Raw genomic sequence first — 12830 nt, forward strand, 5'->3', positions numbered from 1 at the left:
CCTCAGCCCGGCGAACCCGCCGCGTAGCTGGGCTCATTGAATATTAATCACGCGCCTGCAGCGGGAAGGCGGGAGACAGGCAGGGCGGGAGCTCCTCGGCGGGCCTCATGAATATGCATCACCTGCATGACGGCATTCCAGGCAGAAGAGGGGAGAGCAGGAGGGCGGCGGTGAGGCGGGGCTTCAGGGTAAACAAACGGGACGGCGTACGAGGGCGGGGCTGGGGGGGGCAGTTTCCCGGGAGGTTCCGGCGCGAGCCTCAGAGAGGGGGAGGCAGAGACGACAGATGTGCGCGGTGCATCTTGGGAGTTGTAGTTCCAGTGCGCGGACGGGCATGTCCGAAGGAAACGTGGTGAACTACAAGCCCCAGAGATCCTTAAACTATGCCCCTCCTTTCAGCCAGCCGTGTGCCCTGGACAGTGGGTATTCTGCCCTCTGCTGTTGAACTCCGTGCCCGGGAATGTTCTTTTTCATTAACTTGTACTTAGCCCGCCCACTCCCGCTTCCCAGAAGACTTTGGTTTTCCCGGCTAATTGAAAGAGAGGGCTTTGAAGGGACTCTAAACGGTACAAAGGTCCCCAGCCTTTGGTCTTCACCTCCACCACCCATTGAACGTGCTTAGTGGAAATCGTGCAGCCCCGACCCGATCCTCCAGTTCCTACATCTGAGAAGGAAAAAGGCAAAGGGCTGAGATCTCATTTTTCCCTGTTGGTCTTAAGGTTTGAAGTAACTTAATGACACAGAAAGCGATGGAAAGTAGAGGAAACGCTGGAATGGAGACACGGTGGGATATGAGATGGGCTGGTCCTGTATGTTCTCTCTTAACGCCTTCCCTTGTTCTTTCAACATTCAGAGAAAGTTATACTCTACGGCTACAATGTTATTCGTGGTCTGAAAAGTTGCACTTTCTTGTCAGTTGAAACAATATTGTAGGCTAGATTAGAATAGCATACTATTTAAAAGAATTTAGTAAAATTTTTAATTTAATTACTATTCCCCCACATTGTTTTAGAAATCTGGATTTTCACATTTGAGACTTTTTCAACTTCATACTATCAAGGGCCTGCTTTAACTTCAACAAAGTTACTAAACTTGAGGGTGAATTGGGGGTGAGGGGTTTGAGGAAAGAGGAAGGAGAAAGAAACTGGAACTTGTACCTGAAATAACAGAAACTAGTAAGGGCAGGGAAAGTTGTACTTGGGTTATCTACACAGTTTCATTGAAGAGGAATGGAGGAAATTACAGGACCAAAAAATATATATTTATCTTGATTCTTGAAATTCCCGAAAATGATTTTTTATAATTTTCTTTTGAAATATTACCTCTTGGTCTCATGAAACAAATGTTTATTCCATTTCAATTCAATCAACAGCACAGAGTTACATTTTTTAAATTAGGAAGAATGCAAGTTCTCCCAAGAGACATAAGATAGTCAAGTCAATTAATTTAACAAATAATTATAAACATATTATATGCCAGGTACTCTGTTACAGCAATTGAATAAATCAGACACTGTCCTTGCCTTCACAGAGCTTATAGATTAGCAAGAAAGAGGTTCAACAAGTGAGAGGGATGTGGACGAGGGGAGAATACTGGGTGCCATGGAGGAAGCAAAAATAAAACAAGAGAACTGACCTAGTCTAGGGAGTCCAACAATAGAGACCTCACTTTGGATGAAATTTTCTGGAACAAATGAAGCTGAGTACTTGCTGAAGGCTAAGTCTCTGAAAGAAAGTAAAGAGGCAGAGAAAGAGGTAATGATCTTGAAGATGAATTTCAGCTGCCTAATCCGTATGTACCTTGAGTAGCACAAACTATTCTAGAAATGAACAGTATTTTAATTTAGCCTTACTTTAATAAGGTTAAAAAACAAAGACTATGTTAAATTTCAGCACCAAAACACGGACTATTTACATTTCTTTATATTTTTTAGTTCCTTAGCTGATTTCCTATAAACCTCTTTAATTTTTTCTATATTAAGAAATATAGACTCACTTCGCAATGAAGATGGCATCAGGCAGTGGGACAAAAAACTTGGACTTTCGCCAAAAGTGGGACAAAGATGAATATGAGAAGCTCGCCGAAAGAGAGAAAGCTCTCACGAAAGAGAGAAAAGGATAGAAAACCAGTGCAGCCAGTCACACGAGAGCTTCTCCGGCATCGGGACTCCAAGGTGGACCTGGAATCCAAACTTGGGAAGACAATTGTCATTACCAAGACCACCCCACAGTCTGAGATGGGAGGATACTATTGCAATGTCTGTGACTGCATGGTGAAAGACTCCATCAACTTCCTGGATCACAGTAATGGAAAGAAACATCAGCGAAACCTGGACATGTCTATGCGTGTGGAATGTTCCACTTTGGATCAGGTGAAGAAACGTTTTGAAGTCAACAAGAAGGAGATGGAAGAGAAGCAGAAGGATTATGACTTTGAGGAAAGGATGAAGGAACTCAGAGAAGAGGAGGAAAAGGCCAAAGCCTACAAGAAAGAGAAACAGAAGGAGAAGAAAAGGAGGGCGGAGGAGGACTTGACATTGGAGGAGGAAAGTGAGATGACAGCTGTGATGGGCTTCTCTGGCTTCGGTTCCACCAAGAGTTACTGAGGCTTTCTATGCTTGGCTTTTTACCAGGCCTAACTTTGTGTGTGTGGGCGTCATCTTTTGGGAGGTACTGGGGAAAGTCCTTAAGAGTGGCAGGGGGGAGGGCTAGAGGGTGGGTGTTTGTGGTTTCCCTCTACCTTGGGAGAGAGCACAGGATGCAAAGGAATGTGCTGTGGCATGTTCCTTCAGCCTCAGTATTTCACTGGAGACAGAGGACCTCTGATCATCTGAGTTCCCAATAAAGAAAAACCACCTCTTCTGAGGCTGCTTTCCCGAAAAAAAAAATATATATATATTAATTCTCATATATCTGCTTTCTAGAGTTATTTTTATTTAGCTAATGTAACAAACTCAAGGGAAGTTTGTTCTAATCAGAAATTCTGTCACCATTGGCCCAATGTCCATTTGCATCCTAAGAAATCATAGCACTGTCTCAATAAACTCTGAGTCTTGTTGTTTAGTTTTACACAATCACCACGACTCTCGCCTTTTTATCCTCTAGGAACTGTATTTACCCCTTGACGTTATTTGTAACCAAAAAGCCTCCTCCAAGGGGGAAAACGTAAAGAAAAAGCATTGGTCAGAGAATTCAGTATACAGAGTATTGGAGTGAGGAGGGGTTGAAGAGTCTTCATACACACCTGCCAGACTTGGTATGAGGGATTACTAAATTAGGAGGAGAAAGGGAATAATGAATTATGTTCAAGTATCTCAACATGTATCTCAACATGAAGAAAAAGGAAGTACATTCCAGCCTCAAAAAACAGTGGGTCCGGTCTTCCCTGGTGGCGCAGTCCGCCACCTCCATGAGAGTCCGCCTGCCGATGCAGGGGACATGGGTTCGTGCCCGGGTTCGTGCCCCGGTCCGGAAGATCCCACATGCCGCAGAGCGGCTGGGACCGTGAGCCCTGGCCGCTGAGCCTGCGTGTCCAGAGCCTGTGCTCTGCAACGGGAGAGGCCACAACAGTGAGAGGCCCGCGTACCGAGAAAAAAAACCCAAAAAATCCGTGGGTCCTTTTTTTGTGGGCGGGGGGAGAATGCAGATTATAATTTTTACACAGAGAAACTATTTCAGGCATAGTGTCTATAATCTAAAACACGTCATATTCCATTGTATCCAAAATAATAGAAATCAGAGCTTAGGGGAGAGCAGAAGACCAAGGATCCACAGTGTGATCCATCCCTGGTTCCACCTCCAAACACCTTCAGTAAAGTCACTAAACTTGGGGCTGAGAGGAGAGAGAGAAAGAAATGAGAGTTCATAAAAATAGACAGTCCCCTGAACACCAGATCAACTGGAACCTCAGAGTTTTAATAATAGACAATGATAAGGGCAATGAAACTTGTACTTGGAGTTTGCTGGTATCATGGAACATCATCCAGACCGTCCGAGCCAACCCACACCATACAATTTCTCCGAATAAGAAAAGGATTTCAGTTAAGGACAAATGTTTTCTAGACACCCATGAAATCGCAGCTTCTCCTACTTAAAAGTAGAGGGGGGAATAGGCCACTATCTTGAAACCACATAACTCACAAAATGCCCCCCATCCTTTAAAATGTTCCAAATGTACAACCTGATACCACATTTCTGACTAGCCACACTTTTAAAAGAACCACATCTTCAAATGCTAAAAGAAAATCCCGAAAAGAAACAACAGATGTAAAAGTTGCAAACCCTGAGCCAACTTGTTAAAATATTTTCACAGCTAAGTATAGAAAAAGAGAACATAATTTTCAATTTGCTGCCACAGTTTATTTTATGCCGTGTGATTTATAACTGACTTGCTGTGTTTTGCATCTAGGTTAATCCTGTTTGCATCCTTAGATCCAAGATAAAAGAAACCATCTTTGGAATTTTTTTTCTAATATGAGCAGTTGGAATTTTAATGGAGGCATGAATTGATAGCAGGATTGGTTTCAGTCTGAATTGTAAAGGGCTCAGCTGTGTCCAGAAATAAACTCAGAAAGATGCAATATGCAATGTAATACATTTAGTTAGTACATTATGAACAAGGAATATAATTATAGTTTCACATTTCTATATCCCTTGAGCTAGTAGTGGTTTACCATCCCAAATTGCTCACTATTTACTCATTCATTTTTACTATGAGGGACCCATTTAGCAAATGAGTACTCTAGTGCACTAAGTGGGCCCCAGGTGGCCAAACGGAATTCATATGTTCCCTACTCACTGACAGGATGAGACCTTCTCAGCTCTCTAAGGCCTCACCCTTCCCTCACAAACTTATCATCTGAACTCTATCAAGAGCTTAGATTATACCACTATCATTTTAGGTAGTCTATTTTATAGATATGGCTTGATAACTTTTCAGATTTTCGTGCACACTTTTTTATCCTGTAATTCTTTGTCTCTTTCTCATTCCTCACATCCTGCCTCACAGAAATAAATGAGATGTGTTTGTCATCACAGCAATGAAGTATTAGACCAAAAAATAGAGGCCATGTAATCCCACCACTTCCAGTAACAATATAAATTACCTGAAACATTCGTTCAACAAGTATTTATTAAGCTTTTATATGTAGGCACCATTTACACTCAGTAAATAGTATAGACAAAAATACTTGCCCTAAGAAAGCTTACATATAGGCATTGTCATTTTTTTTTTAAGCTTTAGTTAAAATTGACCTACTTTCTTCTTTCGTATAGATGGTTCTTGTTTCAGGCAAATGGGATATATGAAAATCTAGCTAGGGACCTCCCTGGTGGTGCAGTGGTTAAGAATCCACCTGCCAATGCAGGGAACACAGGTTCGATCCCTGGTCCAGGAAGATCCCACATGCCGCGTAGCAACTAAGCCCGTGTGCCACAACTACTGAGCCTGTGCTCTAGAACCCGAGAGCCACAGCTGTTGAGCCCATGAGCCACAACTACCGAAGCCCGCGCGCCTAGAGCCCATGCTCTGCAACAAGAGAAGCCACCACAACGAGAAGCCCGCCACTGCAACAAAGAGTAGCCCCTGCTCTCTGCAACTAGAGAAAGCCTGCACTCAGCAAAGAAGACCCAACGCAGCCAAAAATTAAAATTAATTTTAAAACAAAAGAAAATCTAGGTATGTAAATTATATATTAGGCTATAAATATTTCTTTGTTCTTTCTCTTATATGAATTCATCCTAAAGTTGTTTTAAATATTGGGCTCCTATAATATTAATACATTTAAAATATATTAATTGTAAAAACTAACTTATGCCCAGCTTTTAGAAATCCATTTTGGGTTCTAACAAAGTGCCTAATACCTCTTTCCATCAAGATTCATGTCTAACAAATAACCTTCCTACATCATCCCAAAGCATTTCCCCCTGAATCTTCCATGACTAAAAATAGAAAAGTATCCTCCAGATGACTCCCCTATACTTATAGTCATTAATTATACCCTGAAGAATCAGCGTGGGAATTCTCTTTTTTGCCCCAAAATAGATTGTAGGAGACACACTTAACCCCTAGAAATCCTGCTCTTTTCCCCTCTATTTCCCACCAAATCCACTGGGCTGGACTCCTAGATATATTTGTTTCTTAGGGCTTCCATAACAAAGTACCATGAACTGGATGGCTCAAACAACAGAAATTTATTTTCTCAAAGTCTGGAGGCTGAAGTCCAAAATCAACGTGTTGGCAGGACCATGCTCCCTCTGAAGGCTTAGGGTTGGGTGGAGGGATCCTTTCTTGCCTGGTCCAGTTTCTGGTAGTTGCCAGCATTCCTTATCTTGGAGCTGCATTACTGCAATCTCTTCTCTCTGGTGTCTGAGATCACAAGGCCTTCTCCCTGTGTCTCTGTGTCCAAATATCCCTCTTCTTATAAGGATACCAGTCTTTGGATCAGGGCCCACTCTAATCCATTATGATCTCACCTTAACTTGATTGAATCTGCAAAGACACTATTTCCAAATAAGGTCATATTCTGGCATTCCAGGTAGATGCCAATTTTGGGGGGACACTCCATCCAGTACACTAGATGTCTTGTATCGCTACGCAAGAGTGACAATCTGAAATTTATCAGACTTCTAGATTTCAGGGATTAGTAAAATCCTTCCCCCCGTCCTGCCTCCCCGAAAAAACTGATGTCCAAACTAAGGTTATTTACTTTTTACTCACTCATCTAAATATTTTTGAGTCTCTGATTTATGTCAAGCACTATGCTAGGAATTGAGTGTATGATAGTGAATAAAACAGTTGTAAGCACTGCCCTCAAAAACATTTTAAACTATAAATACCATAAAAATACATTTAACGCAGAAAAAGTAGGAAAGACAAATCTCAGCATAAAAGGTTCCCTTTAAATTGAACAAAATTAATTTTATGAAAAACTTTTTACTGTTTTGTTTTTCTCGCCTTACCACAGATCAAGAAAAATCCCATCTCAAACCAGTACCACATCTCAGGCTTGGCATTTGGGAATCACAGTGGTAGAGTTTGCAAAGAGGTACCATCTCTAGTGCTCCTCTGTTCTGTAGCCAGTAATAGATGGTTATGGTAAACACAGAGCTGTGACTTTCAGGAATTTTATAATTTACAACCATCTGCTGCCAGATGGATCAAAATATTACCAAAAAAGTGACCACTGCACCAGTGCCATAGCATTTGTATAATCTTACCATCCCTCTAGTAAAAACGGGATGCCAGGAAAAGCAGGCAGAGGGGATCACGCTCAGGTAGGTATATTAATAGTCAAATATAATGATGGCGGCAATGGCAGAATAACATTCTCAGTCTTCTACACATTCCATAGTTTGAAAGGTGGCTTCATGTAATATTTGGGGGAATTTAATAATATATACGTTTGGAAGTCAGAAAGTCCTCATTATGGTCCTGGTGCTATACTAACTAGTTAACTATGACCTTGGGAAGGCATTTGACCTTCAAGAAGGCGTCAGTTACTGATTTATGAAATGAAGGAGTTGAACTAGTGTCTCTAAAACATCTCTCCCAGCTCAAAAAACTTCTGATTTTTGGCTGAAAGCAAAATTGTCTAACTTGGAATACTGGCAAATGTTTTTGTTAGTCACAAAGCAGAGGTCTTCACATTTAGATGATATTAATTTGAAATAAGAAGGCTCTCAAGGCTGCTGCTTGCCAGTTAAAAGAATTTTTAATGTATTTAACTAACAGCGGGATTATTCTGACATTTAAGAAAACTGCTGGGTTTTCAGTCCTTTGAAATATAAATTTCTCATGAATAGGAGTCAATCCACGACAACGAGATCCACAGCTTCAGATTTCCAAACTCCAGGGTCTTTATCAGTTTTCCCTTTTATGGTCACAAGTGGGTAGAAATCTCATTAGCACAAAGTAAGTTCAGCTCACAGAATCTAGAACATCTGCCCAGTGCACCAGGAGACACAGACAAGGATGCTGATAGCAGCAGCAGTTCACAATGCCAAAGCCTGGGATCAGCCCTAATGTCCATCAACTGCAAAACAGGTAAACAAGTGGTAGCGCAGTCCTACATTGAAATACCAACACTACAACAGCAATGAGTAAAATTATTACAATGCTAGGCGACATGAATGAATCTTTTTTTTGAATTTTATTTTATTTTTTATACAGCAGGTTCTTATTAGTCATCAATTTTATACACATCAGTGTATATATGTCAATCCCAATCTCCCAATTCATCACACCCCCACCCCCACCCCCACCCACCGATTTCCCCGCTTGGTGTCCATATGTTTGTTCTCTACATCTGTGTCTCTATTTCTTCCCTGCAAACCGGTTTATCTGTACCATTTTTCTAGGTTCCACATATATGCGTTAATATATGATATTTGTTTTTCTCTTTCTGACTTACTTCACTCTGTATGACAGTCTCTAGATCCATCCACATCTCAACAAATGACCCAATTTCGTTCCTTTTTATGGCTGAGTAATATTCCATTGTATATATGCACCACATCTTCTTTATCTGTCGATGGGCATTTAGGTTGCTTCCATGACCTGGCTATTGTAAATAGTGCTGCAATGAACATTGGGGTGCATGTGTCTTTTCGAATTATGCTTTTCTCTGGGTATATGCCCAGTAGTGGGATTGCTGGATCATATGGTAATTCTATTTTTAGTTTTTTAAGGAACCTCCATACTGTTCTCCATAGTGGCTGTATCAATTTACATTCCCAGTAAAGTGAAAGAGGGTTCCCCTTTCTCCACACCCTCTCCAGCATTTGTTGTTTGTAGATTTTCTGATGATGCCCATCCTAACTGATGTGAGGTGATATATCATTGTAGTTTTGATTTGCATTTCTCTAATAATTAGTGAAGTTAAGCAGCTTTTCATGTGCTTCTTGGCCATCTGTATGCCTTCTTGGGAGAAATGTCTATTTAGGTCTTCTGCTCATTTTTGGATTGGGTTGTTTGCTTTTTTAATATTGAGCTGCATGAGCTATTTATATATTTTGGAGATTAATCCTTTGTTGATTCGTTTGCAAATATTTTCTCCCATTCTAAGGGTTGTCTTTTCATCTTGTTTATGGTTTCATTTGCTATGCAAAAGGTTTTAAGTTTCATTAGGTCCCATTTGTTTATTTTTGTTTTCATTTCCATTACTCTAGGAGGTGGATCAAAAAATATCTTGCTGTGATTTAGGTCAAAGAGTGTTCTTCCTATGTTTTCCTCTAAGTTTTAGAGTGTCCAGTCTTACATTTAGGTCTCTAATCCATTTTGAGTTTATTTTTGTGTATGGTGTTAGGAAGTGTTCTAATTTCATTCTTTTACTTGTAGCTGTCCAGTTTGCCCAGCACCACTTATTGAAGAGACTGTCTTTTCTCCATTGTATATCCTTGCCTCCTTTGTCATAGATTAGCTGACCATAGGTGCGTGGGTGTATCTCTGGGCTTACTATCTTGTTCCATTGATCTATATTTCTGTTTTTGTGCCAGTACCATATTGTCTTGATTACTGTAGCTTTGTCTGAAGCTACAGTCTGAAGTCAGGGAGTCTGATTCCTCCAGCTCTGCTCTTTTCCGTCAAGACTGCTTTGGCTATTCAGGGTCTTTTGTGTCTCCATACTAATTTTAAGATTTTTTGTTCTAGTTCTGTAAAAAATGCCATTGGTAATTTGATAGGGATTGCATTGAATCTGTAGATTGCTTTGGGTAGTAGAGTCATTTTCACAATATTGATTCTTCCAATCCAAGAATGTGGTATATCTCTCCATCTGTTGGTATCATCTTTAATTTCTTTCATCAGTGTCTTATAGTTTTCTGCATACAGGTCTTTTGTCTCCCTAGGTGGGTTTATTCCTAGGTATTTTATTCTTTTTGTTGCAATGGTAAATGGGAGTGTTTCCTTAATTTCTCTTTCAGATTTTTCATCATTAGTATATAGGAATGCAAGAGATTTCTGTGCATTAATTTTGTATCCTGCAACTTTACCAAATTCATTGATTAGCTATAGTTTTCTGGTGGCATCTTCAGGATTCTCTATGTATAGTACCATGTCATCTGCAAACAGTGACAGTTTTACTTCTTCTTTTCCAATTTGTATTCCTTTTATTTCTTTTTCTTCTCTGATTGCTGTGGCTAGGACTTCCAAAACTATGTTGAATAATAGTGGTGAAAGTGGACATCCTTGTCTTGTTCCTGATCTTAGAGGAAATGCTTTCAGTTTTTCACCATTGAGAATGATGTTTGCTGTGGGTTTGTTGTATATGGCCTTTATTATGTTGAGGTAGTTTCCCTCTATGCCCACTTTCTGTAGAGTTTTTATCATAAATGGGTGTTGAATTTTGCCAAAAGCTTTTTCTGCATCTATTGAGATGATCATATGGTTTTTCTTCTTCAATTTGTTAATACCATGTATCACATTGATTGATTTGCATATGTTGAAGAATCCTTGCATCCCTGGGATAAATCCCACTTGATCATGGTGTATGATCCTTTAATGTGTTGTTGGATTCTGTTTGATAGTATTTTGTTGAGGATTTTTGCATCTATATTCATCAGTGATATTGGTCTGTAATTTTCTTTTTTTGTAGTATCTTTGTCTGGTTTTGGTATCAGGGTGATGGTGGCCTCAGAATGAGTTTGGAAGTGTTCCTTTCTCTGCAATTTTTTGGAAGTGTTTGAGAAGGATGGGTGTTAGCTCTTCCCTAAATGTTTGATAGTATTCTCCTATGAAGCCATCTGGTCCTGGACTTTTGTTTGTTGGAGGATTTTTAATCACAGTTTCAATTTCATTACTTGTGATTGGTCTGTTCATATTTTCTATTTCTTCGTGGTTCAGTCTTGGAAGGTTATACCTTTCTAAGAATTTGTCCATTTCTTCCAGGTTGTCCACTTTATTGGCATAGAGTAGTCTCTTAGGATGCTTTGTATTTCTGCCGTGTCTGTTGTAATTTCTCCTTTTTCATTTTATTGATTTGAGTCCTCTCCCTCTTTTTCTTGATGAGTCTGGCTAGAGGTTTATCAGTTTTGTTTATCTTCTCAAAGAACCAGCTTTTAGTTTTATTGATCTTTGCTACTGTTTTCTTTGTTTCTATTTCATTTATTTCTGCTCTGATCTTTATGATTTCTTTCCTTCTGCTAACTTTGGGTTTTGTTTGTTCTTCTTTCTCTAGTTCCTTTAGGTGTAAGGTTAGATTGTTTGAGATTTTTCTTGTTTCTTGAGGTCGGCTTGTACAGCTATAAACTTCTCTCTTAGAAGTGCTTTTGCTGCATCCCATAGGTTTTGAATTGTCATGTTTTCATTGTTATTTGTCTCTTGGTATTTTTTGATTTCCTCTTTGATTTCTTCAGTGATCTCTTGGTTATTTAGTAATGTATTGTTTAGCCTCCATGTGTTTGTGTTTTTTACGTTTTTTCCCTGTAATTCATTTCTAATCTCATAGCGTTGTGGTCAGAAAAGATGCTTGATATGATTTCAATTTTCTTAAATTTACTGAGGCTTGATTTGTGACCCAAGATGTGATCTATCCTGGAGAATGTTCCATGCACACTTGAGAAGAAAGTGTAATCTGCTGTTTTTGGATGGAATGTCCTATAAATATCAATTAAATTTATCTGGTCTACTGTCTCGTTTAAAGCTTCTGTTTCCTTATTTATTTTCATTTTGGATGATCTGTCCATTGGTGTAAGTGAGGTGTTAAAGTCCCCCACTATTATTGTGTTACTGTCGATTTCCTCTTTTATAGCTGTTAGCATTTGCCTTATGTATTGAGGTGCTCCTATGTTGGGGCATATATATTTATAATTGTTATACCTTCTTCTTGGATTGATCCCTTGATCATTATGTAGTGTCCTTCCTTGTCTCTTGTAACATTATTTTAAAGTCTATTTTATCTGAGTATTGCTACTCCAGCTTTCTTTTGATTTCCATTTGCATGGAGTGTCTTTTTCCATCCCCTCACTTTCAGTCTGTATGTGTCCCTAGGTCTGAAGTGGGTCTCTTGTAGACAGCATATATATGGGTCTTGTTTTTGTATCCATTCAGCAAGCCTGTGTCATTTGGTTGGGGCATTTCATCCATTCACGTTTAAGGTAATTATCGATATGTATGTTCCTATTACCATTTTCTTAATTGTTTTGGTTTCTTTTTGTAGGTCCTTTTCTTCTCTTGTGTTTCCTACTTAGAGAAGTTCCTTTAGCATTTGTTGTAGAGCTGGTTTGGTGGTGCTGAATTCTCTTAGCTTTTGTTTGTCTGTAAAGCTTTTGATTTCTCCATCAAATCTGAATAAGATCCTTGCTGGGTAGAGTAATCCGGTTGTAGGTTCTTCCCTTTCATCACTTTAAGTATATCATGCCACTCCCTTCTGGCTTGTAGAGTTTCTGCTGAGAAATCAGCTGTTACCCTTATGGGAGTTCCCTTGTATGTTGTTTGTCATTTTTCCCTTGCTGCTTTCAACAATTTTTCTTTGTCTTTAATTTTTGCCAGTTTGATTATTATGTGTCTCGGCGTGTTTCTCCTTGGGTTTATCCTGTATGGGACTCACTGTGCTTCCTGGACTTGGGTGGCTATTTCCTTTCCCATATTAGGGAAGTTTTCCACTATAATCTCTTCAAATATTTTCTCAGGTCCTTTCTCTCTCTCTTCTCCTCTGGGACCCCTATAATGCGAATGTTGTTGCGTTTAATGTTGTCCCAGAGGTCTCTTAAGCTGTTTTCATTTATTTTCATTATTTTTTCTTTATTCTGTTCCACAGCAGTGAATTACACCATTCTGTCTTCCAGGTCACTTATCCGTTTTTCTGCCTCAGTTATTCTGCTATTGATTCCTTC

General features: G+C 39.6%; 1 protein-coding gene across 1 annotated transcript; it reads left to right on the forward strand.

The window, feature by feature from the left end:
• The first annotated feature begins 39 nt into the window (after positions 1 to 39).
• On the forward strand, positions 40 to 3076 carry LOC116738933 (zinc finger matrin-type protein 2-like). The gene is given in 3 exon segments (XM_032602853.1): positions 40 to 170; positions 1982 to 2111; positions 2113 to 3076. Coding segments are annotated over 2 exon segments (603 nt in total). The 5' UTR covers positions 40 to 170; positions 1982 to 2001; the 3' UTR covers positions 2606 to 3076.
• The last annotated feature ends 9754 nt before the right edge of the window (positions 3077 to 12830 follow it).

This window comes from Phocoena sinus, chromosome 14, assembly GCF_008692025.1.
Source record: "Phocoena sinus isolate mPhoSin1 chromosome 14, mPhoSin1.pri, whole genome shotgun sequence".
In the NCBI taxonomy this organism is placed as follows: Eukaryota; Metazoa; Chordata; class Mammalia; order Artiodactyla; family Phocoenidae; genus Phocoena; species Phocoena sinus.